A 26,700-nucleotide genomic window follows, 5' to 3' on the forward strand; every position below is an offset into this window, starting at 1 on the left:
GTCTTTCATTATGAATTTATTGAGAAGCAAGAAGAACACATAGCCTAAGTACAGAATGATTCACGCATCACTTAAAAGACATTACAGAACAAAAAATTCCAGGTAGACTCCAGAAGACTAGGATGATACAAATCCAGTGACATGACATCGATCACTGGAAAAAAGGCATGTTCATCCCATTTTCTTTTGTTCTGTAGTTATAACAAAAGCTGTGCTAGTGGAATCTCCAGACAGGCTCCAGAGAAGATTTAAGATGTTCAGTTCTGTAATTGCATAATATGTGATATATGTGAAAGTCATCTTCTAGCCTGTGTGAGAAATGGATACCTCCATAACTTACTGCAAAAAGTGTTTAGGCTCTCGCCTGTTCTACCTCATGCTATTTTCATCCTAAGATGAGTGTTGGTATTGGATACTTTCTTTTTACAGCTGTATATATTAGAAGAAAAAAGTAGGCTACAGTGTGCGTTTAGAGATAAAATTACCACTAGACGATCTAGTAACTTCTTGAAAATAGCAAATTTATAAAGGGGAACAGCATGAGAATCACCATGTGAGGATTATTTTCTTCAGAATCATTGTAGCATGCAAGCAGCCTACTTGACTTGAATAGTTTTGGTAGTCTGTAGCTTTCATGAAATCGGTTTGTTGCTAATAATAGTCTAAATAATTTTTCACTGTAAAATCGGCACAAGCGACAATGACGTGATCTTGATTAGTCAGCTTTGCTGAAATAGTGTAATCTCCCTGTATGAGAAAAATGCAAAGCAAGAGATTAGCCCATCATACTATATAACTGCTTAAGTTTCTGACTCCTCTTTTTAGAAACAGAACAATTCTTTTCCCATCAAGTTTCTCCAAAACCTTCCTGCTCCAAATGTTTCAGAGGTGGTAAAGGATGTGCCCATATTTTCTGCCAAAATACTCTCCTCAGGGATATCAATGCTGACAGCACAAACTGAAAATTAAACAGTGCAAGTTGAATGAAATGTTTTGATGCATTAAAAAATCCCTTCAAATCTGTAAATTCTCATGATTCTTATAAACAAGCACAATATGGCCTGAGCTGTTTAGTAACTGGAAAAAGAGGTGGTCAGTTTTCTGGCACTTCTCTTACATGGATCTTGTTGTTCAGTGTTAGTGATATGAATTTTTATAACAGAGTGCTCAGGGGGAAGTGTGTGTATAGATGACTCAATCTATAATGAATTCCTATATAATAAAACAAGAAGTAGTCTGATTTCCAATTGTGTAGTTGAAAGTATGAATACAGGCTTTGAGGAGAACTTATATCATTACCAAAAAAAAAAAAATCTGAACCTTAAAGAAGCCATGGCTATCTTGTATAGGTCAAGATGGCTCTCTCCAGCCACTTGGAGAAGCACTGTACAGGGAGGTGACCAAGGTGGCTTTAACAGATTTGGAAGAAGAGGTGAACTAGATTTATTCACTGTATATTACTGGCACTGCAGTAATTATTTCTGGGGTTTTTTGCTGGAGCACAGAGGGGAGCAAAATGTAGAGTAGGAGAGGTTGGCAGCAGTGACCTCCTTGCTTTGAACCACAGAATGCTCTTGCCCTGTTTAGAGCCTTTCTGGTTGTGGAGTAGGAGTCATGGCTGAAATGAGTCAAGCTTCTTGGCATTTGCCTTTTACAATGAGATTTTTAAAGCAATACCTGGGTTTGTGTCCTCATAGAGAGGTTCAAGTTAAGAGTAAAATCTAAATTTAGAGAGAGGCCCAATGGCAACATGCTCCTGAGAATAGAGCCTGGTTGTAATTCCTGTGTGGAGTGTGCACACACCCCTCAGGCTTCTCGGATAAGGCTGTTCTTTGCAATGAGCAGAAGATGATTGCTGTATGGAATAATTCCTTTTTGTGGTGTTATTTGCCTGATTGATTAACAAAAGATTGATTAACAAAAGAGGCTTCCTATTCCTTTTCTCACAAGTTTATTAACTCTCTAAAAGCTTATAGTTTAAATCACGGAAGAGACTTCATAATAACTAATTTCCATTGCTTATTAGTGGTTAGATTTCTTTTTTCTCCTTCAGAATAATTTTTGCTTGTGGTGAAAAAATGTTATTAAAAGAGGCTTGTGATCAGTCTTGGAGTTTCTGGCTCCAGAAACTAGCTGAAAATTCAGCTAATTTGCCCAGAACTGGAGTTTTACTGGTCTGTGTGCATGTTTCTATGGCTTCTCCTTGGTTTAAAAACCTATTCTTCAGTTTTTCTTGAGGCTTTACTACGTAAGTATGTTAGTAAAGCTGCTCCTGGAGCAGGATGATGATTGATGTGAGCTCAGGCACTCCTGTGTGAGACATCAAAAGGCAGTGCTCAACACAGCCTCTGTAGGTATAGCCTTTAGGGAAGCAGGCTGGTTAGGGCGGGACAACAGCCTGCATAACGGGGGTCCAGCTCCCCGTGTGAAAGCTTTGGAAAAATGAAGGTCCTGGTTGCTGCTATCACCAAAGGAAGATTGAGACATATGAGATGGTAGCACTTAAGGAGGCTTGATCTTCCCAGAAGCCAGCTACCCTTGTTATCACCTCTGCAGGTCTTGGCAAGCTCAGTTCTTTGGGACTCATGTCTTTGTTCTGTATCCCTGTTCTGATCCTGTTTTCTTTTCCTGCCTGGAGCAATCCAATACTGAGCAGATCCCAGACCTCATCTTTGAGCCTCTGACATATATTTTATGTCTGCTGCTGAAGAATTGAGAGCTCATGCTGTGCTTCTCCAAGTAAATCTAAGGGGTATTTGACTGACCACCTGAACTCTATGCTTTTTCAGTGGCGACTGTGATCCTTTCTTTGCTACATTCTCAACAAGATGCCTTGATAATCAAAGACTTTGCCTTCTACCCTTCAATCCAGTCTCTTCATTGTATGTCTCTAAAAAATCCTTTGTTATATACTGATCAAATATATCTTCATGCTGTGCCCAGTTAAGAGACTGTTACATTCAGCATTTGAATCTATCTTTTTTTGCAGTGTGATTTGGTTGAGCTTCTAGGAGACTTAGCTGTGTGTGGAGTAAAAAGCATCTGTAATGGATGACCAGGAAATTCAGAGCAGTGTCTAGAGTACTGCCAGTTTTCTCACCTTCCTAAGAAATCATTTTCTTATTTTAAGGCTCCATAAATTCAGAGAAAGTATTCTTGGCCTAATAACTTGTACCTTCAGTTGCCACCTAGAAGACCTTGGTCTCTCTGCCTGACACCATGTATGTACAGTAGAACACTTTAAATTGCAGTAGTTATCTAAAATGCCTTTATAGCCAGAGAGGATGAATGAGCTTCTCTAAATTGTTCAGTTCACTAAAGGCTGAACAAAATTGCAGCCTTGGTCTCTTGGGAGTCCCCTGGAACAACATCTTTTCTTGCTATTTTAAGAGTAAGAGAGGGGGAGCCTACTAAAGAACTCTATGGCTGTCTGACTTAGTGCTGGTACAGACACCTGCTATCCTGAAAAAAACCTTTGTTGCTGGATAGTAGTGCCCCTGTAACTCTTTATAAGCAAAGTCACTTAATTTCATATTGAAGAGGATTATTCATATAAAACACTGTCAGATCCAGTGTGCCAGCTGGGGAAGCCTGGAATGTGCTAGAGTGATTGCTGGTAGTCCTCTGACCATACCTCATCTGGGAAGCCCTTCTGCTTGGGAACTCAGCTGCAACCAACTTACCTGAGGGATTTCTTTGATTCCCAGTGTGACTGGCCCCTCATAATAGAGATGTTCTGGAAAGCAACAATGGTGATGGATGGTTAGACATGCAGCACAGGAAGGAAAAAGCTGATCATAGATGCTTTTTTGGCAATGGCATTTCAAAGCCTCCAGTGACAAGTATTATGGACCTGCAAAATGCTCCATACCCCGTCCTGCAACAGCCCCCTCGGGGGAAATATCAGGATATCTACTGCCTTATGGGGAAAGCAAGGCAGAGCTTGGGCTCAAGGAGCATCTGCAGCCTATGTGAATGAAAAAGGTGGCACATCTTTGCACAACCAGGTGGGAATATCTATGTCATCACACATCCTGAAAATGAAAGGGGAGGGGGGGACTGCCAGACTCAAGTCCTTTAGTGTGGTGGTGTTCACAGGGGTCTCAGGAAGAGGGAAGAGATGAGGATCTGACTCCATGTTTCAGAAGGCTTGATTTATTATTTTATGATATATATTATATTAAAACTATAATAAAATAATAGAAGAATGGATTTCATCAGAAGGCTAGCAAGCAAGAAGAAGAATGATAACAAAAGCTTGTGTCTGACCAAGAGTCCAAGACAGCTGGAATGTGATTGGCTATTAATTAGAAACAACTACATGAGACTAATCAAAGATGCAGCTGTTGCATTCTACGCAGCAGATAATAATTGTTTACATTTTGTTCCTGAGGCCTCTCAGCTTCTCAGGAGAAAAAGTCCTAAGGAAAGGATTTTTCATAAAACATGTCTGTGACACTTTAGCATGAACTATTAAATACCTGCAGCTGCAGCAGTCGAATTGTACTGTTTTGATAACTTTTAGAAAAACCAATCTGAGCTAAGTATTTGTGTAGGTGTGGACTCTTGACTGCCAGCTGAACATGACTTTAAAGTAATAAGAACATGTCTGTCTCTCTGCTGAGGGAGCGTTCAGCAAGAAGTTACGTGAGGTATTAAAGCCATCACAACTGTGTTGGTGACTGGAATAGAGCCTCGTACGAGGCATGCCTGCTCTTGGCTGTTGAAGAAAGGGCAACTTTGGCATTAATGGAGAGAATTAGCAAGCTGTTCTGCAGTTCCTCCTACTTCTTCATAGCTTACTGGGCCAAACTGTGCAGACTTGACTGAAAATAAAACTTGTAGATGTTTCAGTATTTCAGAATTTCTTGCACAACTAGCCCCACACAAGTCATGGAAAAGTCTAAGAACTGTTTAAGGATTCTTTTTTGTAGGTGTCATGAAATATTCCTTACTTTGACAGTGACAGAGGAGTGTTTCATCATGTTTATATGAGTATGTGCTGGCATTTTGATGCTTGTCACTTCTAGAGAGCTTTAGTCTAGTCTCACTGTTGGCTTAAACTGTTTCTTGTGAAAGGCTGCATAAAAGCTCTGTAACATCTTTAGATTGTATGGTCCATCTCACCATGCATGGACTTGGAAAACAGTCCACAAAAGTTTTTCCCACAAATGAGAAATGTTAGTCTTGTAACAAAATTATATGAAACAATCATGACAATAAGATAAACTAGGAAAAGGAGAAACTTGAGATATCACCAGTGTTCTACACCTTTGCATTAGCGAGAAGTTTGTTTCATGTAATGCCCTGATGATCCTGGGACGTGGAGAAGATGCAAAACAACTTAGTGTTGCCCTGAAAAACCTAATCCCAAAACAGAGAACAGAATAAGTATGTCTTGGTTTGTCAATCTCAAACTGATCAACTATGCTACAGCAATTGTACTGCACTCAGTCCCCTCTGCATCCCTGGCTAATTCGTGTGGACAGCAAGAAGTCTTGTTGTTTTCAGAGAGCCGTCACCATCACCACTCACTTCTGTGCATGAAGCCAGAGCCCAGGAGTCTGACACATCTCCACTGCAGTGAGCAGTGACTCAAAAATTTTAAAAATACAGTACAGCCCACCTCTTGGTTCACAGCTTTAATAGACTCTAAATGAGAATTAAAGGCACTGAAGACTGCATAATGATGAGTGACTACCCTGGGAGCTGTGTGTGTCAATGTGATCTAAGGCACATTGGGAGCTGCCCCCTCAGGGTGGTGTGGGCCATGCAGTGCTGGGACTCATGCTTTGCGTGTCCTTTTGTTCAGTAGAGAGCCTTGCAGGACTGCCTTTTCTTCAGCCAACTCACAGCCTAGCAAATCTTGGGTGACAGCAGAGGAGGGCGGAGAGGAAACTGGGCTGTGAACAATCACCCAAAGCCCTTCTGCATGGGGACATGGAAGCTTCTCTTGGATCACATGGCTTGTTAGGATCTCATCTAGGCTCTCAGAAAGCCATCCAGAATCTAAAAACATAGATGCAGCATTCAGGATCTGCAAAGCCTGTATTTTAAAATGAAGTAGGTGTCATCAGGCCATAAATTTGCTTCTGAAATGATGGCAATGCTAATCTCTCATCTAGTGTAGGTAGAAGCTATTTTTCCCCACACACTTCACTGTGATAAAGTAACTAGATGAATGCAGTCTCAGGGCTCTGCCTCAGCCCACTCTGAGAAGTTTTCCTTGATTGCTCTGATATGTTGTAGCTATGCCTTTGCTCTGTTATCAAAGAAATCACTGTCATGGGCTGTATTATCTTTTAGGGAGCCTTCAAATGTAGAGCAGCAGGTGCTGCTTGTCCAGTTTGAGGTCCACATGTACTGCTTTATGCTTCAGCTTTACCTTTATTTAGCTCTTTTTAACCAGAGGTCTTGCAGTGGTTCAGCTGAATCATATGGAGGTACTGGAGAAAGTCCAGTGAAAGGCCACTGATATAATTAAGGGACTAGAACATCTCTCCAATGAGGAGGCTGAAGGAGCTGGGAATGTTCAGCCTAGAGAACATTAGGGGACAGCACATCAATGTGTACAAATACCTGAAGTGGGGTTGTAAAAGAGGATGGAGCCAGGCTGTCTCTACTGGTGCCTAGTGGCAGGGCAAAGAGGCAGTGGACACAAACTAAAACACAGGAGGCTTCACCTGAACATCAGGAAAAACTTTTTTTACTGTGAGGGTGAGTGAGCACTGGCAGAGGTTGCCCAGAGAGGTTGTAGCACATCCATCCTTAGATATATCTAAGAACCTTACCCTGGACATGGTCCTGGGCAACTGGCTATCAGATGGCCCTGTTTGAACTATGTGGAACTGGATTAGAAGACCTTCAAATGACTTTCCAACCTCAACAATTCTGTGATTCTGTAACCAGTCCTTTAGAAAACTCCTGTAACCTTCCTTGCTTCAGTGGGGAGGGGGAAACTATGCTGCTTTGAAAGTATGTCCTTATAGGAAAGCAAGGGCAGCTTTCATTTTCAGCTAGTTGAGACCTGTCAGGAAATACGATGGATTCCTAAATCTACTGAATTTTATCATTCATATTCACTTTGGACCATGGCAACCTCCTCAGTGGATCAGGCTTTTCAAAGACCATTCAGTGTTCCAGTTGCATGGGGATTTCTACTATAATTCCTGAAGTGTAAACATCCTCCAAGGCTTGAAGGACTGCAGTTTATCACAGCATCCTTATTATGCATTTTTTCTCCACAATTCATACATTTTTACATTCCTCCATTCAAAGAGGATGAACACATCTGCTGCAGTAAGTATAACTGTCACAAACACTGAGCCTATCTTATTGAAAGAATTCTATGGTCTTCCTAGAGAAAAGCCAAAGTATGGTTGCAAAAAATGCTCACACATTTGGAAGAGCATAAACCATGAGTGCGTTTTTCCAATTAAATAATCCCCTTTTTCTTTTTTTGTCTGCTGGTAACTTATGGTACCTGTCAAGGATGCTGTCATCAGTGATTTGCTTTCAGCCCTTTTTCTTATAGATTTATCTGAAAGTGATTTCTGTAGAACTGCCTAGAAAATATTGCTATTGTACCACTGAATCAAGGTGATACTACTGTATTTTTATACCAGCTTTTCACTCTTTTTTCTACCAAAAGGAACTTAGTCCTTTTTATTGCTAGTGAGCATGCCTTTAATAGTTTCCAGTCTGAGGCAGAGCTTTCAAATGTCTAAGTAAGAACTTCCTGAGGATTACTTCAAATTACTAGTTATCATTTGTCATGAAGATGCCTCTCCTTCCTGACTAAACACCTATAATGAAATTCTCACTCCTCTTTCTCAAATCTTCCCTTCACTGAAAATCTTTATGCATTCTCACACTCTTATACTATATAAAGGCCCTGTACATCTGCACCCACCTCTTCCTTTTTCTGTTTTAAATATTTTTAGAACTTCAATGCTCCATGTTGGAGTTCTTCTAGGACACAATCTTGCACTGATGCAACTGACACAAGCTTCTGTGGGTGCTATGGATGTAGGAATGATGTGAATAACTGCCAGCTATAGATGTCTAGTTGAGTGGGAAAAAACATATGTAAATACATGGCCAGGTGAGAAAGATTCACTCTCTTACTGGTGAGGAAAAGGTGAGGTGAAGGGGCTAAGCAAGATGGCATTGTGTGTCAGCCCAAAAACCTAGTTTTGTGGTATAGCTGCTTTCTCAGAAACAGCTACCAACATTCTTAATGTGATAGCCAGTCTTTTAATTCATGTTATGTTCCCTACTTTTATTCACAAATGCTGTTTTAGAAACTTGCTCACTGTAACACCTGCTGAAAGGGACAATAATGTAAAAGACTGGAGGTCTGAAGCAAGGTGAGGGTTTCTCTGTGGTCTGGGGTGTGTGCATAAGGAATTGTGCAGGTGCTCTGATGGTGCCTATGTCAGTTGAGCCCAAAAGAAAATTTGCAGAGGAGGCAGCTATCTTTTTGTCAGGTGGCTTTGCTTAAGCCTGCAAGCTGTAGTTGGCACATTGCTTAATATTAGCCTGGTAGATCTTCCACACTGATTTTAGTGATTGCATTGGGAAATGTGTTAAATCTTACATAACTGTTTTCTTTGGAGGAAATGGGGAATAACCAGCACATTCTACTAAAAAAGAGGAAGGCCTGAGTTCACATTATGCCACAAAGAATTTAGCAATTGTGTTGCAATTGTTCCTAAATAGATAACGGCAAATTTCCTTGCAAACTTTGAGCTAGCAACTTCACAACAGACACATAGCTCAAAGAAAAAGATCTTGGAATCCTATTCATGAGCCTGAGTGAGCACTGCCAGACATGACCTTTGGTTAACAAAAATAGTAAACACTATATGATTATGATGAACATGAAATCTCCAGCTATTTTAAGTTTTTCCAGCACAGAGAGTATTTCTAGTCATGAAAAAACTGTAGCATTATAGGAGAGCAAATATAAATAAAGAAAAAAGTAAACTTCCCTCAAATAACTAAGACTTTGCCACATCCGGCTCTTAAAACTCTCTTTTTCTTGTAACTTCTGCTCTGCTTTTCCCCACAAGTAAGTGGATCAACAAAACCTGTAGAAGGATGATGTTCTGTCTAATTTTGGGAGAGGGAGGGGCAGGCAATTTTTGGCCTCCTTATGAAAGGCAAGCAAATTCTGTGTGAAACTACATTTAAACTCAGGTCAGGTCTGGCCAGATGTTGGAAATGTTGCCCATACAACAGGAAAAAAGGGGCTCTCCATGAAAAGCTTCAGTTGAAAGGGCTCTCTGCTCTCCTGTGTCTTAGTAGTCTGCATACTTGGCCTTTCACAAGTTGTCCTTCCTGCACAGGCATTAGGTCAGATTTACAGCTGTGCTAATATGGTAAATTTTGCCTGAACTGCCTTAAATTTGTCTTCAGCTCAATTCTCTGTCCTAAAATATGGGGTAGATTCAACTGTCAACTAATAAAGAAATACCCCATTTTCAGTTTGAACCTGAGAAAGTTCACTTTCCCACTGTGACTTAATTACTAAATAAAAACAGCTACTGGATGAGAGGGTGTATATTAAAAAGTGCATGGCAGACGTCTTTGCATTGGAGTAGGGGTACTTCTAAATGAAGATATATAGTATTATTCAAACAACCAACTATGTGTTTATGTCATAATGTACTTCAATTAACAGAAACAATCGCCTATCAGTTTAAGATTAAGAGACTTGGAAACCCCAGGAGGTTTTGGCTTTCTAGCTTAATGAGTGAATAGCAGTTTGTGCTCAGCTCAGGACTGACTCTACTTCTCCTTAATGTATTCAGTAAAGGATGTTATTAAGTACTTCCTCAGAATAAGATAGTTTTTCAGTAGGTCTGTGGGTGGGTTTTCTCCTCTTGTAATTCAATACACAATTGAAGAAACTTCTGAATTTAATTTTTTTGTCTATCTGGCTTACATGATTTACATAATTGGTTGCTCATGCAGCATTTCTCTATTATTCTTTGTGATAGTTTTGTGCAGTGTGAAATGTCTTAGTAATTTTCCAGGAACTGTCTTCACAGTAGTGCTGTGCATGGTCTTTAAACTCATGGCCCTTGCACATGAGTTATTGCAGTGTTATCAGCTTGAAGATGTCAGTGACTCAAGGAAAGCAGAGCTTCTGTAACTAGCTGGTGCTCTGACAATTCAAACTGCTCTGTGGCTCTACTTGGTTTTTTATAAAATCAACCTAAATAGATGATCATGATGTGAGGGGGATTTAAAAATTAATGGATACATGCCTACTGCAGTCCAGAAGCATGACCACAACTCTTCCAGACATGGCACAGCTAACTTCGCACTACCTAGCCTGGGTCGTGGCAGGAAGGGCCTTTAGGTGCCCAGGCTCGCCTGGGCCCAAAGATGCTTGGGGGGGTTTTCTGGGGGCAAGCAATAGCACTCTAAACCAACTAGAGCAAGTCTTTGCCAGCTGGCAGTGTGACTGGCATGAGCTGAATTCGTCTGACTGCTGCACAGGCACATGTTGAACTGAAAGATGCAAACCATAGATGGTAGCAAATAATATCTTAATCCAAATATCCTTATTCAAGCCTATTTCCTCATAAAGTGATTTAAGAATTGCCTTTAAGGACAGGAGGAGTGACTTGCTTAATAGTGAAGAACATGTTCAGAAATAGTTGTTTATTTGCTCAGCCATTTCTTTTACAGAGCTAGCCTTTATTTTTGTCATACTTCTTGCTCACATGACAAGCACGTGCCTCTAAATAGGGCTTATGAACCTCCCTGCTGGTGGATGGGGGTCACATAACCACAGTTACTTTTAATGGACTTAAATTCCCATGGGTGTGCAATATTCTGTGATTAAAAGTAAAGCAAGCAAACAGGTTGGGGGGAAAAGCAGGCCCTTAAATTAAAATGTCTCTGTCCTACTGCGTTCCTGTCACCATTAACATGCTGGTGAAGTAAACAGAACATTACAATGTATTAGTGCAGTCAACAGCACAGCAGGCACATCCTGCTTGGAGTATTCAGTAGCCTTCAAACACTGAGAGTGCCACCTAAATTACCTCCTTTCTTCTTTCCACAGAAAATAAGCTTAGAATGACCCGGCCCACAAAGCGTCTCTCTGTAGGTTAGGACAGTCTTTCCATTTACGATCATGTCCAGCTTGATGTAGAGCTCCTTGATGCTGTGTCCTATACACAAAGAGAGCGAGACCTCAGGGAAAGTGCAAGGATTAACTTTATTTTAAAAAATATTCTATTTTTTCCTCCCTGCTGTTTGAGCCATTAGACATTTTCTCTTCACGGGGGACTCCTGATACATAGAAATCTGTGCTTCAGGAAGAGGTCTCTAGGCCCTTCAAGGTATATGACAGGGGACATAATAGCAGTTGTCTTGAGTGTTAAATAAACTAGGCTCATGACCATTTTCTGACTCTCAGGTCAAGTGGTGTAGCAAATCTCCTGTCCTTACATCTAAACTTTTCTTGTGTTCTTAGCAGAGGGATCACATCCAATGGGCCCCTGGGAACAACGTGTGACCTCAAACTGCTGCTTGGGAAAACAGTAACTGGCCTGAGCCAAACCTGTGCCAGGGACCAGCACAGCAGCTTGGCAGTTCTAGGAGGTTACCTCCTTGTACCTGGCTTGCTGATGCAGGCAGAGCCAATGAGGCTACTGGATTTAGATGGAGGTCCTGTGCTCTGACTTATTTGCAAATGTCTGTAGTGTGATTTTTTTCAGGCTTGTTTACCTTTTCAGCCCCCTGAAAACTGATGCTCCCTGGACAAATAGCCTGCATGTCTGACAGGAAGGGAGACGTTTTGCATGCAAGGAAGCATTCCCAGGAGCTAAAAGACACTTGGCACACAAATTTATTTTCAACACCAAGAGCATACTGCAGTTCTTTCATATTTACGCTCTGGTAGTACAGGATCTAGATGAGCTTGGGGCTCAGGTCGGCTAGATGTGGCTTTCCCGTGAAAAAATCACAAAGCAAGCAATGGCTAATATTAAAGTGTGCACCCAGTTTTTACCTTTTATGGCTAATCAGTCAAGTGCTGAAGGATGTAATTTCAGCTAGTGCAGGTGGCAAACTGATGGTGTGACTGCTGCCTCAGGCCAGCACTTTCCCAGAACACTTCTCTGTACACCCAGGAGGGACAGAGGGGTATCCCCACGTTGCTCTGTGGGAGTCCATTCAGACCCCTACCTGCAAGGGTCACAGCCTTGGAAATTTGGTGAGGTACTGACATAAGAACGTGTGTGAGAGTCAGCAAGACTCTCCCCAGAAGACTTAGCTATGAGGATAATGAGCTCTAGAGCAGCCCCCCCTTGGCTCTCCATGTGTACAAATGAAGAGAAGGAGCGGAATAGGGGCTGAAAGCTGATATGACTTCTTTAGGGTGACAGATGTAGTCTGAGGCCAAGCTGATAACAGAACTGACATTTTTGTAACCCTGCACGGGTTTTGAAATTTCTACGAAATGAAGCCGATTCATATTTTATAGGAGATTGTCAGCCTTGCTTACTTCTTAATACCATCACTCACACATAAATTACCTATGTACAGCATGAGAAAATAGCAATTCACTTACCTAGGACTGTTGCAGCTCTGATGTTAAAGGTGTGGGTTGCAATATCAGGACAATGGTCAATGCTGAGAGCAAAATCTTGCTGGGGATCTGTTTGAAGATGCAAAGTAGGGGGTTACAAGTGGTATCTTTAATGAGATACTTTATTGAGACTGTATGTATAATATATAAAATATAGAAATGTTATAAAAAACAAATTACATATTTCTTACAAGTTCTCCAAGAAGTGATTAGAGCTCCCATACCCTGCATTCAATAGCTACTTGAGTCCTTCCTGCCCCTTCAGTCTAAAGTGCACTCAGGTGCTCACCTGTGTGAGGTTAGAATCCATTGTGTGGGAAAATTAACCAAGCTCAAAGAAGGAAAGTTCCCCACAATGGTGGATAGCCAATACTTATTCAATGATGAAATCTCAGCACAACTGCTTTTCCCAGACTCTGCACATTGCCATTCGTTCCTCAGCACTGAGGAGCAATTGGTTATGAAGATGTTTATTAATTTGCTTTACAAGATGGCTTGGTGAAGCTGATTTGGAAACTGAATTCTGCAGTGGGATGAAAAGTCCAAAACTGAAAGTGAAATTGTGTTAACTGAGATACTGCAGCAATTTTTTTTCTGGGTCCATCATCCTGTGATATTTCTAAGCCAGAAAATATTCTACATTTCTCCTTTTCTGTGAGATTTCAGCAGAGCTGTGGGACCAAAGGAAGCCCTTTGACTGATAATTATCATGAACGTGATTCTTTCCAATTCCTGCAGTATCCCTTTCTCTGCAAAAAGCTCTAAAACTCTTGTAAAAGCATAATTGTTTTCCTACTTCCACCCTCTTCCTTGCTAGCCTCCATGAGACTTGATGCTGTGCCTGAAGGCTTGCTGACATGTCACTCTCTGGTGACAGGCAGCAGCAACCACTGACAGCTCAGCTGCCACAACCAATAGAATGTGCAATTGTTTTCCAAAGCTGTGGCAGGAGGGGAAAGATTTGGCCAATTTGGAAAAATACCTTGAGCCTCAAACTTGCTTTAGGCATAGTTTTGTCCCTCATTATGGCTTTCCAGCCAGCCTGTTCATCCAACGTAGTTCTCTGTGGAAAAAAGAGAAGCAACTGTGGCATGTACAGAAGCAGCCATAGGCTCCTTGGTTTACTCAGATCTGGTAGTGATAAATATAGACTTGGGAACTGAGTTCTCTTTTTAAGTTATTGTTGCTTGAACTAATCTTCTCACTGAGTTGAAAATAACAGGTTGGGAGAATTTTCCTTAGATGCTGTGGTGAAACTTGAGTCACAAGTGTCCGCTGTGAGGCTGAGCCAGCATCCCCACAGTCTAACCCTGTTTTAGCAGCAGTGCCCCACAGCTATAGCAGCTGGCAATCAGCAAGCCTGTGTGACCAAAACCTGATTGCTTAGAGGAGATCACAGAATGAATGAAAGTGTTGAGAGGACCTGGAGGGCTCTAACTAAGCCAGGCTTTGTGAGCCCACAGACTATCAGTGTGAGCTAACAGCCGAGCCCTAAATTTGGGTAAGTTAAAATGACTGTTCAAAGGAGGGAGATTAAAAGAACTGATATTTCTAAAGCTCTGTGTCCTTGTGCTGGATTTTGTCCTCCACACCACTAAAGCAGTCTCTGCAGTTGCATAATCTGCTTGGGACAAAAAATTAGTGCCTGCAGTTGTTTATCAAGTGTGGCCACAGTCAGAGGGCTGTCTTTCCTCTTTTTTCTTATTCCTGTCAGTTCCAGCTTTGTTTTTGCAGCTTCAGAAGCTGTTGGAATCGGTTAGGAGAGCAGTTTCCTGCTCCAGCTGGAAAGCATGTCAAACTTCTCTTTTCTCCAGGGCCGTTACTCCTGCTTCCCCTCTGGTTTCTACCATCTTTCAGGGCTTGGCTTCCGCATTCCTCTGGACTTCTGCTAGAGCCCCTCTTGTTTCTGTTTTGTGTGTGGTGTGATGATAAGGTTCAGGAAGCAGCTGCTCAGATTCAGAGCAATTTGGGCATTGATGCCTACAAATAGTGCTGGTTGTCGAGTTACTAAAATTGTTGGGTCTGCAGTTTCAAGAGGGAGTTACGGTCTAACATGGCAGTAGAACATACATAATGTCCTTTTCTTTTCAAAGAGACTAGGCTGTACTTTAATGAACAAACTAAATTGTGGTGTTAGGGCTAGAATTTGAACTTTTAGTTTAAAATTTCTCAGCATTGAGTGGAAAGGGTATGTTCATGAAACCAAGATTTTTTTGAAAGCTTCTTACAATCACCCTGATCTCAGGGTAATTTTAGTTTGGATGTCTGCTTATTTCTATGGGTTGAGCTCCTTTGACAGATGATACATTTCATAGTGCATTGTAGCCATGGATGTCTTTTACTGCCCTGCTTGTGATGCAGCATAGGATCCTGGCATATCCAGGAGGTGCTGTTTGGTCCTCAAAGAAGAGAGTGTGGAAGCACTCACATGAGGAATTCCAGAAAAATTTGTGAATTGGAGCACTTGAATTCTTGAATTTTCTGTTGTTACTCTGTTGCTGACAAATGTAAAATTTTCCACTGCTAAAAGAACCCAAATTAATTTTCTGACCATCCCTGTGGAAATTCCTGCTCAGAATTAGCAATCCAATTTTGCAATCTTAGATACTGTGGCATATATGGGGACCTCCTGCTGAAATCAATTGAAAGAATGGCTGTGTTGCTAAAGCTATGGTGCCAGGGAGTCTGGATTCCCAAACAAATAGGGAGAAACGTTGCTACTATAACAAAATTTATGAAACTTCTGGGTTTTAGCTGCATGACAAGTGGAGAAAACTGTAAATTCAGCTGGGCTTTATGCACTAAGGGATTGTGCCATCCCCCTCTTTCCTTAAATCGTGAGGAGTGCCTCCTGTGGCCAAGGCAACTCAAGGCAATTGCCGTTTTTGTTTTTCTTAGATGTACAACTATGAGTCACTGTGTGTCTCTTATGGAGGTTTAATACTTATTCTTCCGTGTTTGCTTCAATCTGAAGTGAGCTGGTTAGACTGAAAAAAATACATGTTATGTCTTTCACATGTGCAGAGCAATAACATTTACTGTTAAATCTCTAAAATACGTGGGGCTGCCCTTCAGCCTTTCGCTTCCCTGCAACATTTCATGGTGCACAGTACTGTATGTTCCCAGACTTTCCTCCACCTACTCCCTTCAATCTGCTCCCTCTCCCATAATTAAAGCTAGAAACTCTTTAACTGGTTGCAGAATTTTGCTTTTCCAGTTCAGCTTTGATAAATCACCAACACTCATAATGTTGTTGGAAATTTTGCAAACATATTGAGGTTTATCAGTGAAAATCTGCTTACTGAGGGGGAAAAGGACATTTTTTGTGTATCTAGTGAGAAGGACTTAGGCTGCAACATATTTACAGCTAGCATGAAAAGTGTCTGGAAGGAGAATTTTGACTCAAGTTTCTCTCTAGGCAATACTAAATTTTGGGCAACTGCTCTGGGAACGAGAAAGCCTTTGGCTTTGTGAACCGTCCATGCACTCCAAGATTTTCCAGACCTGTTATTTGAACCTGATGCTGTGCCTGAGGCTGAGCTCCCAACTGTATCTAGCACTGAATGTCCAGCTTTCGCTGAAGACTGACTTCTGTAGTACAATCCTGCTTTGTGAGAGGTGAATTTGGGTTGTACCTGGCATCTTGCTACCAAACACCCCTGACACGGCTTAGTGCCAGCTGAGCCCATGCATCCCACCACCTATTTCACCCTTACCCAAGTACCCTGGTGAAGATTTGTTCCTATATTGATTTGGGATGAGGTTTTCCACATGCACTGGCACCACAGTGCAAGATTTCAGCCTGACTTACTATTTGAGGGGCTCACAGTGATGGGTTTGGCTGGGTTTCTCTTAGGAGACTGAGCAGGTGTGTGTAGTACAGCCTAGAAGCTCAGATGAGTTCCTGAACTTTTCTTTCTAGAGCTTTTCCCCCTTGCTTGTGTTCTTGGTAGAAGGTTCATAGGTAGATTAGCTTGGACATATTTACAGCAGTGTAACCTTAGTGACAAGGACAACAGGTGGGAAGTGCCTTTTGTGCCCTGGTTACTGCAGTTGTGGGGCCAGTGGCTCCTGCCCCTGCTGAACATGGGTGTGCACAAAGGCACAGGGCTGTGAGCTGGGGCTGCCTTTACAGCCTCCTGGGAGGGGATCTCCAGAGCACAGGATGAAGTGGACAGCTGGGAATGATAATATGCTAACCCACTGTGGCAATGTCCTTCAGACCCTGTGCTGCTACATTACTAACTGGGCATTACAGAAACTGCATGGCCAGATGGGAAGCACCTGTTCTAGGAATTTTGCTGTGCTGGTGTACAACAGCCTCTGTCTTTTATTCTTCTCTCTCCCTTCCCCCCTCTTCCCCCTTCCCCCCCCCCAATATTTTTTACGATCCTGTACTGATTTTCCTCTCTTCTGAATCTGCTCTAAAATCACATTGTTTCCATATGAGCATGAAAATCAGTCATATGAGTGAATAGCAGCAGCAAGCAGAGGAGCTTTGCTTGTAAAAGTCCACATCTGTAAGCCCTGGAGGGGTAAGAAGACCCTCCAAACTGGTTAGCTTTGGGTGTTTCAAAATAATACTTTTAGGAGCAGATAAGCAACAGAATGGAATGAAAGAGCACAATTGCACTTGGCGAGGGTCAGGTAAGGACAAGCTGGTGCTAGAGGAGATGGAAATTAGCACAAGGAAGAAACATTTAGCAATTACCCAATACTCCTTACCTTCAAAGCTCCTAATAAAATTAAATCATTAGTCTTTACAACATTCAAGATGATGAAAGGAGAGGGAAAGAATGAGGAACTGTTTGGGATTTCAGACTTTATGTATTCGTTCAACAATTTCCCTTTAATGTCTATTTAAATAAATTAACCTGAATGCTCAAGGTTATATTTGACACTGGAATGGGCTACTGAGGAAGAAGCATCAGGTGAATTAGCAGCTCTCTGGTTATGCATCTGCATTTCCCTGAGCACCTTCCGTTTAATGAACTTCCATTTAGGCCTGCCTTCACTGCATGCCACTGCCACCTCCAGATGTGACTGGGAAGGGCAGAGTGACCCTCTCTTCAGAGAAAAGCAGAATAAATTGTGAGACTCACACTGGCTGTGTCTACTTTATCATCAGAATACTTCATCCTAAGACATTTGACTTAGCCATGACCAGCTCCAGGCTCTTGCCTAACTCAGACTGGAACTCTGGCCCAGTTCAGTTCAGTCACTCTGGCCTCATTTGCAGAAGTCACTGTATGTTTCATCACCTGAACTTTTCTGGCTCGCTTAGGCAACATAGAGGAGAAGGAATAGAGAAGATTACAGTTTGTGTATCCTTAATGTCCTGGGGTTACAGACTGTGGGAGTTCCCCTTTGCAAACAGTACTATCAACTTGTGGTTTCTGAGGTTGCTTAAACCCAAACCTCCAAAGTTTTTGGAGATGTCCAATGGAGTGAATAACTCTGCTTCCTCTCTGATAAAACCTACATGGCTGTAGAGGGAAGCCTGAAGATTTGGTTTCAGTATATCTATAAACTAAAAAAGCCCAGGACACTAGCAAAAGCAACTTAAAATGTAACTTAAAAAAAAAAAAAAAAGGTTTATACAAGTTAAATAATTTCCAATCCTCTCCCAAGAATACTGAACACTGGTAATGCATAGAGCATTTATATATTTCTTGGTTAGATTGAGGCACAGGCATTACTGGCTGATGCCTGTGACCTTAGTTTCGGAGCAAGGTGATTTCAGTGCCTTACAAAGTCAGTTTAAATAAAAGACAAAGATTTTGTCTTTTGATATTTCAAATAAAACTCATTGGGAAGTATAAATGAAGTCCAAATGTACAAATATTAAGAAACAGTAACTTAGAAGGCTTCTCCAAATGTCAGGTAGAGAGGAGAGGAAGAGATTTTCTGGCAGCAGGCTGATGCGATGAGGTGGAGGGAAGCCCCTGTGAAGACAGAAGATATGAGGGGCTCTCTGCCTGTGCAGGGCCGTGTTTGGGGATGGGGGTGTCACTGGCATGCATCAAGCAGCCTTGTCAAAGACATGCCCTGAGTTTCCCTGCCTTTTCCTGCCTGAACCACCTTTCCTGAGAGCAAGCTTGTTAGAGCTGTTGGCTGAGGCTTGAGGGGAGGCTCGGTATCTGAAGGCTCTTTCCTTGCTTTTGCCAGAGGTGGTATTTGGGAAAGGGGAGTTTCTGTGCTTTGTGTGGTATGACAAAGCTTTATCCAAGCCTGTTTAAGAGGACAAAACTGAAAGATGCAGGCTTTGAGAGATAGCACATATAGATCTGTACTTGATAATCCTGATTTGTCCTAGTTAGCTTGAGAGAGAAAGGCAGGCAGGGCAGGCTTCAACTACAACAGTGTAACAAGAAAATACTGCATTAATCTGGGCCCAGCAGGGACTGTATTAGAGAGAGAAAGTCTTTGTTCTTCTGTTGGTAAGAAAACACCGTGCACTGGATGAATAAAATGCTTACAGTAACTGCCTGTATTCCTAATCAGAGCTGTCTCTTCCCTCTTCAATGTGTTGGCTTTTTTTTTAATAATTTTTTCATAGTGCCCTACTTGAGACTGAGGTCTCTGGACATCAGTGCTTGCCAGAATGACTGGGGATTCACAACAGACTTTCAGAGTTGTGTCAGAAATAGAACCAAACATTGCTGGAAACTGCCCTGCTGTCAGACACATGCCATGCTCTGAGAGAGCAGCTACACCGCTGATTATACAGAACAGTAATCAGCAGTACATAAATGGGCTAAATGTTCCCATTTTCCCATGATGGGTTTAAATCCACTACAGGAGCATGGCAGTAAGCTACAGTTGGAATGGCACGCTCCCTCTGCTGAGGAAACTAGCTGGGTTCCCACCTGCCTGATCACTGCTGGATCATGTGACAGGAGCCATCCATCTTCAGGTGAAGAGGAAACTGAAACATTGAAATAATTTGTGGTAGTTTTCAAAATGCTAGCTTTTGGCAACTAGAAGCTCTCCTGAGCCTAAAAACAGCATCTGGAACAGACCAAAGAGTTTCGATTTGGTATGTGGTGAATCTGTAAAGGGCATTTGGCATCTTGTCCCTGGTGGCCACTGCTTCTCCCTAGTTTTAGGTTGCCTCCTTAAAGTTGGTTCAGTGACACCAACACACAATAATGCTGATGTAGTTTTTTCATTTTGAGGTGTTAATTTTTCTTAGAATACTTTGGATGTTTTTCCCAATGGATATTAAATTGCTGTGAGCGTCTGATCTCCTGTCTCTATTTTCTTTGCTAAACTGTAAGCATAGTAGGGTCCAGATATATTTTGAGGCCTTGATGACAGCTTTCGATGAGATGATGTGGCAATGTCAAGAAAGCGTAGCAATGCTTTATTGCTTGGAGGCTTACAAAGAAAGCTTTGCATAGGAGCACTCATCATCAGCTGTGGTTTGTTTTTGCTCCTGACTTTATGCAGCCTTTTGATAATTTCTGCTTTATGTAATACAGGAGCTAATCTCAAATTTTACCAAATTGTTAAAATGGCTGTGACTCACCTGTTCAGTGTATTAGCGTGCTCCCTCCATAGGCTCAGATTCAGTATCCAATAGCAAATGACAATATTTCCTTACCCACAGTATTTCTTGACTGCTGTGTAATATACCATTTTTTAGGTATGTCTCTCCTATATTTTTCCAAAGGATAGAACATAATTGTCTATGGCTTGCCTTCTGAACTGTTACCACCTATTCTTACATTTACCTGAGTGACTCAGTGGCTACAGCAACCAAAGACCTTGCAAAAGTGAGTAGGTGAAAAACATGCCAACCAATTTAGATTTATCAGCTGGAGATAAGCAGGAGAGGCTGTCTGTGCTTAACATAAACAACCCTCTTGCAGTCCGTGGTGCAGGACCTTAATTGATTTGGTGAAGAATTTGGCTCCGTGAGGAAACCACTGAGAACTAAATTAACTGGGAGAATTTAAATCCTGGTGGGAGAAGTTCAGCTGAGGTTAATTCTCTCCACTACTAGTCTCACTGAAAGCATTAATATTGATTTTACTGAAAGATTTAAAGTCTAGGTACTGAATCTAATGTTTTTTGCCAGAGTACCTTGGAGATATGAAATTGTCTCCTGCTCCTCAATGTCATTTACATTTTAAAACTTACTAAGTACTCTCCTCACCTGAAAGAAGGGTAAAATGATGTTCAGAATCACCTCAAGAGTTCACATAGAAAAAAGAAAGTTTAAATCCTCTAATGAGATGTGGAGAATGAAATAGATGGGATAGTTTTAATTCATGGAGGGACAAAAATTTTAAAAAAAGATTTGCATGCACACTCATAACTATGCTACCTTGATTCTGATGATAGTTTCAGTTTGTTAGGATCTGGTGCCAGAAATATACATGTACACATCTGGTCTTCCCCTTGGAATAAGTAAGTTATACCAGATGAATTCAACAGCAAAGCTATGACAGTAAGATGGCCTGGACAGAGTAAACACACAAAAATTGTTTTCAAGTGGAATTCTTAAGTTCTTTGATTGTTTGCCCATTAGCAATCTATGCAACAAAAAATCAGAGGGGAGTTGGTGTCGTGTGACTTTAAATAATTTAGAAGCAGAAGCAATTGCTGGACACTGTTTGAGGGAAATAAATAAATAAGTCCAAGAGAAGCATCTGGCTCAATCTGTCTGCCAAAAATCCAAAGAATAATGGAAAAAGAACCTCTTTTTACCAAGTGTCTGGAAGAATTTTTGCCCTGAAGCGTCATGAGTGAGAACTTTTTGCAGACCTTACTTTCCCAGCTGAAGCTATCAGATTACTTACATCCTTTAAGTAAATAATATAAGCGTGTGGTCAGGGAGGGAAAAGGACTAGTTAGATTGGTTGACATAGAGAACAGAAGGTGATATGCTGTAAAATTAGTGCCAATTTAACAGTACTGTTTACAAGTTGATATTGATGAATGAGCAGGTGTATTTTTAAAAATACACCTGATGTTACAGTTGTATTTTTAAAAAAGGAACAAGTGGAATTTAAGAAAAATAGTATCTTTGGTCTCTCAGTATGAAGGAGAAAGTATAATGAGTGTGTGAGGGGAACCCTAGTAAGCCTGAAACTCTTCAGGAAGGACTGACAAATCATCAGGAAATTGTGAGCTAATTGATCTCTGTCTCCACTTGTTTTATTTTAAGCACTGAAAAGTTCCCTCAATACAGAGTTTAACAGGAGCATGTCTGTAATGTACTGTCTGACCAGAGTGGGTTCTACACCCTGTTGAGTTCGAAGGGGCCATTTTAACAGAGATCCAAATCTGAGCTCAGACATTTAAAGAAAAGCCATACAAATGAGAGTTCCTCTATCTACGAATGCAATTTATGCAAGTGTGTACTGAAGTGGGCAGTGCTACTCTCTCCTATTGTGCCACTGGAGGCCAGAGAAAAGGTTTATATAAATGACACTGCTTCAAGTGTGACATAGAACTGTGCAAGCATACATGGAGCTCATTGGACATAAGTTCAGCATGACCTTCCTCTGTTTTGGAAGAGGCATTGTCATGTAAAAATAATTTCCTAGATGACCAGCTTGCCCGGGCTCTTTGTCTAGCAGAAGACATGAATTATAGCAAATGTTTACCCACATCCCTATATAAGTTTTATTATTTTAAAATTTGTAGATATACAGATATAAATCTTATGAAGGGTGCAGCAAATTTCATATTTAATTCAGAAGGTTGAAAGGAATACTGATTGTTTGCTCCTTCTCCTGAAACTTTAATGGCTATTAACCTTGCTTCAGATGAAAAACAGAAGAAAAAGAAAAAAAAATCAGATATGAATTGGGAAAAAATGTTTGTCTATATTTAAAAATCTCATGTGGTCTAAGCAGTGTTTTATATAGTCTTGGGAATATTTCTGAAGATGTCATCTTTGAATATTACTGCTTTGGCTCTTCTGAAGAGCTCCCTGAAGTTCCCTGTTATTTATTCCAGTGCACAGAAAACAGAGTCCTTAATGGTTGATGGTGTCCATACCCTTTTTTAGAACCTTGTGTCTTATCTGCACTGTAAAGAAACCTACAGTTTTAGGCAGTGGGCAGCTCTAAGATCTCCCAGGTCCTAATCTAAATAATTTAATTAAATAATTAGCAAGCTTGCTGGTCGAAACAAAAGCAGGCATTCTGAAGCACTAAAGTGTTAATACAGGCCTACCTAACATTTCAAGAAAGAGCTGTAAAAATAGTTGGAAAATATTTTTTGTATGTCTGCAGGAGCAATCACCTGCTTTCCCTTATGAAGGGAGTCCCATTTGAACATGACATATTAAGAATGTTTTCATGGCTAATTAAGACAATTAGGCTTTACATGAATGATCTAGAAGCAGGTGCTGGTAGACGTGTTAGGGAGTTATGTTCTGTTGTCTCTGACTGCATTGCACTTTGCACTTCCAAGTGGATGCCTATTACTCAAATAACACTGGAATCTGCCCAGGGCAATTTGTTACCATTGCCTACCTGCCCTTCCCTTCCCAGACAATTGCCTTTTATAATGTAGCTAGAAAGATCAAAAGCATTATTACAGTGAAATTAAAAGGGGTAGAAATTGGCCATTTATGTAGCAGGTTCTTTTCATGTCTGTGCATAGACTTGCCAATTACTGTTCTCTTTTCTCAGTCAGAGATGTTAACCTGTGCTGCTTTTATCTCAGGATCTCTGCCCAGGTTTCTAAAGAGATTTGTGGTCATTTGAGATCTTCCTTCATTTTTGTCACTTGTTCCTGGGAGGAAGAGTGGCCCTAATAGGAAATGTCTTGCTATTTATAGGTTGTCTCAGTGTTATGTCTCCTGTGGTTACATAGAGGAGGCAGCACACAGTCTATTTACTCTACTTTTAGACCACCTGCCCCTCAGCTTGATTTTCTTACCACGGACTTGCTGCTGAGATTTTTTTGTCTGATTTCTTCTTTACGGTTGCATTATACGGATCACTAGGATCTTGTCTAGCCCCTTCTTTTGATGCATGACTTGGAGTCCTGGTTACACAACATTTAGTCTGATGTGGCTGAGTGGGAATGGGGATGCTTTCTATAGGATCCAGAGCATGGGCTGAGGCTGGGGGCCTGATGCATGTCTGCTATAGGAGCAAGATGCATCATGCTATTGGAGCAAGATGCAGCTAGAACAATTGCTTGTGACCAGCAATTGCAACTTACTCCTGGGTACAGGAGATGGCTTCACTTTCTCAGTTATCCATCTAAATTTCTCTGTTGCATTAATCACAGTTATATTAGCCCATATTTTTGAATTTAGTCAGATTTTTACTGCATTATAGGAGAGGATCTGATAAACAGCAAAGCAAAAATGGGTACTTGGCTCCTCTTTAAATGCTCAAACTGAATTCTAATAATTTGTTGAGAGAGGACATTATGCTCTAGAAACAAATTGTGAAGTACTTGATAAAAAAATCTTTTAACATCTTTATATTTTACTTGATTCAATCCTAATTCCCTAATAGCATCCTAGAGTCTATAGTAACAACATTAGAGGTGAAATCCTCACCCTCTTGTAGCCAACAGGCAATCCTTTACCCAAGATTTTGTACTTGTTACTTCACTGTGTCTCCTGTTATCCCCCAAATGGGACATCCTCTGATACCTTTGGTGGAGCAGGAAATACCAAAGGGATTTCTCAGACTGGAGGGACATATGGGGCAGTATTCCCCTGAAATAGCTAAAGAGTGTGGGAAGTTGCCTAATATCAACTCTGTGGTTGCTGCCATTATAAATTTGTAATGGGAAGGTTTGATGGGAAAGGGTCTTGTCAAACACTGACAAGTCTGTGTCCTCCTGGGTGAGAACAATTGGCAGGACACATGGAAAATGGAGTTATGTTCTGCCCATCTAGTTATGGCTTACAGTGAAATGAAGTAGGGAGAAAGCTCCCCTTCTCCTGAAAGGGTGATCAGCACCTTGTGCACCACTGTGAGCTTGCCAGTGAGCTCAGTAAGGACAGGGTCTTCTCTGAAGCAGATGTGGGCTAGTGTACTTGGATTGATCCTCCTGACCTGTAGATTGTGGGGCTTGACCCCAAGCACCTTAAATTCTTCTTTATGCAAACTGCTGGATTATGAACTGCATCAGCAGCAATGCAGATGGTGTATCCTGGGCTGATGCTGCACATGTGATAGCCTCTGGAAAAAGGCAAGGCAGGACATTGTGATGGCAGTTGTGAGTTGCCTGAACTTTAATCTGACAGAGCAGTAAGGGAGAATAGAACCTGACTTCAAACAAGGAATCTTATTTAATTCTTGCATTGTTTCTACATCTATGTAATCTTTTCATCTCCCATAGCTGTACCCAGGAGAACAGAAGACCACTCTAAGTGGTGGGACCTGACCTTTATGATCTCGGGCTCGTGCTTCTCAAGCTGTGAATTCTCCCTGAATGAATGTACCTCTTATCTTTCTGTTCATGGCAAACCAAAGGAAGTGACAAATGACTCTAAACAAATGCATATTGTTAGCTAGGCCAGTGATGTGCACAGTAAGAAGCAACATTGAACTGGCACATGCCAGCAGACAAATTCATCATACTTTGAATTCACTCAGAGTGTAGCCTATGCCTCTGTGTCAAGGCATCTCATGCTGACTGAGACCTGTTGAGGGAACAGAACTCACTTGCGCAATAGATTTTTACTAATATGAAGGCAACACCAAAGTCTGTATTCAATATCTAATTAAATATTTTCTTAATGCATTACACCCATTTATAGAAGTGAAGCCTGACTTTAGTCCCCTGGGAGCAGGCCAGTAAAGAATAGCATTACAAATATTTATTTACTTCTCTTGTCCCTCACTGGCTTTATTTTAATGGGTGTGCAAAAACGCATGAAAGCTACAGGCGAGGAAAAGCCCCCGGGAAAACCCTTTGTAACTGGATGAATTGGAAAAACAAACTCTAGGGTGCTCATTTGCCATGAATCGCTTTTCAAATCACGTGCGGAAAATGAATGAGGCGTCTGTGAATCTAATTCCCTTTGTCCCAGTTGTAAAGTAGATCAGCACAATAGGCGAGGCACACGGCCAGCAAAGCAAGAGGTGAAAAGCAGGCACCATTCAGTGAATTCATTTTCAGTCAATTCCAGTGTTGCTTGCTCCTTTTCTTCTCTACAGATTTAAAGAACAAACAAAACCCTGTGATCCCTGGGAAATGCCTCTGGTAAGGGCTGCTGCTGAAGTCTCACTAAGCACAGTGGCAATGGCAGAGAACATGAATCCTTCCCACTGTCACACTGGGTCCCTTGTCATTCCTAGTGGGAGGACAGAAAGCACATCACCACAGCCTCATCGCACATTAGGAAAGCAGCAGATCAGTGCATTGAAGAGCCTGTTTCATCCCAAGGGTAAAAAAGGTAAAGACCTAGGGTCTTCCTGTATATATTTTTAACCTAACTTCAAGATAAAGATCTTAGTCATCTCTTTCATGCTAAACTGGGTTTTTCACAGCGGTTTATTATTCTGAATTAAGTTACATTATTTCCTCTTTATTATCTTCTAAATACAGTTGGGTTTGTGTGTGTGTGAACCAAAACCAGCTGTACTTGAAACATGAAAAATATTTTAGATCTGAAACCCAGTGGAAGTTTGGGAGTGTAACCCTTCCATTCACTGCCTGGCTTTATAAGCATCTCTCACTACATATAGGAACAACTCTGCTGAGCAGCTGAAAGGAAAATGGAAATGTAAAAAAATCTCACCGCAGCTTTTGTAATATATTTCCAGGTTGTCCTCTTTGCAGACTGTGTGCGTAGGCCACTGTGTGCTGGCATTGATGTAAAGCAGGACTAAGATGAAAAGAAGAGCATTTGATGTCTTCATGGTGGTGGTGGTAGTTTGCAGGATCACTTCTGTCTCTTGCTAACACTCTGGAGGGAGGTGTTCCTTCCTTTCTCCAAGGGACACGGGACTTACAACATCCGTGCCTGCAAAAGGGTTAAGTGAGCCAGTGCAGCCTCAGCTTCCCACAATGCGGTATAAATAAGAGGCTAATCAGAATTGGAGGGTGTTATTTCCGTGTACTTCGACTTCTGCTTTCTGCTTGGTGTTCAACTAATG

At 41.3% G+C, this 26,700-nt stretch overlaps 1 protein-coding gene across 1 annotated transcript; it reads right to left on the reverse strand.

Annotated features, from left to right (window-relative positions):
• On the reverse strand, positions 1-26,700 carry LY86 (lymphocyte antigen 86). The gene is made up of 5 exons (XM_071452449.1): positions 26,343-26,700; positions 12,593-12,679; positions 11,061-11,189; positions 3,684-3,736; positions 1-747 (listed from the first exon to the last, which is right to left on the reverse strand). Exons 1-5 carry the CDS (start codon positions 26,461-26,463, stop codon positions 652-654), a joined length of 486 nt encoding a protein of 161 aa, XP_071308550.1. The 5' UTR covers positions 26,464-26,700; the 3' UTR covers positions 1-651.

The sequence above is a fragment of the Agelaius tricolor genome, unplaced genomic scaffold (genome assembly GCF_023055355.1).
Source record: "Agelaius tricolor isolate 1412-34295 unplaced genomic scaffold, bAgeTri1.0.p SCAF_2, whole genome shotgun sequence".
In the NCBI taxonomy this organism is placed as follows: Eukaryota; Metazoa; Chordata; class Aves; order Passeriformes; family Icteridae; genus Agelaius; species Agelaius tricolor.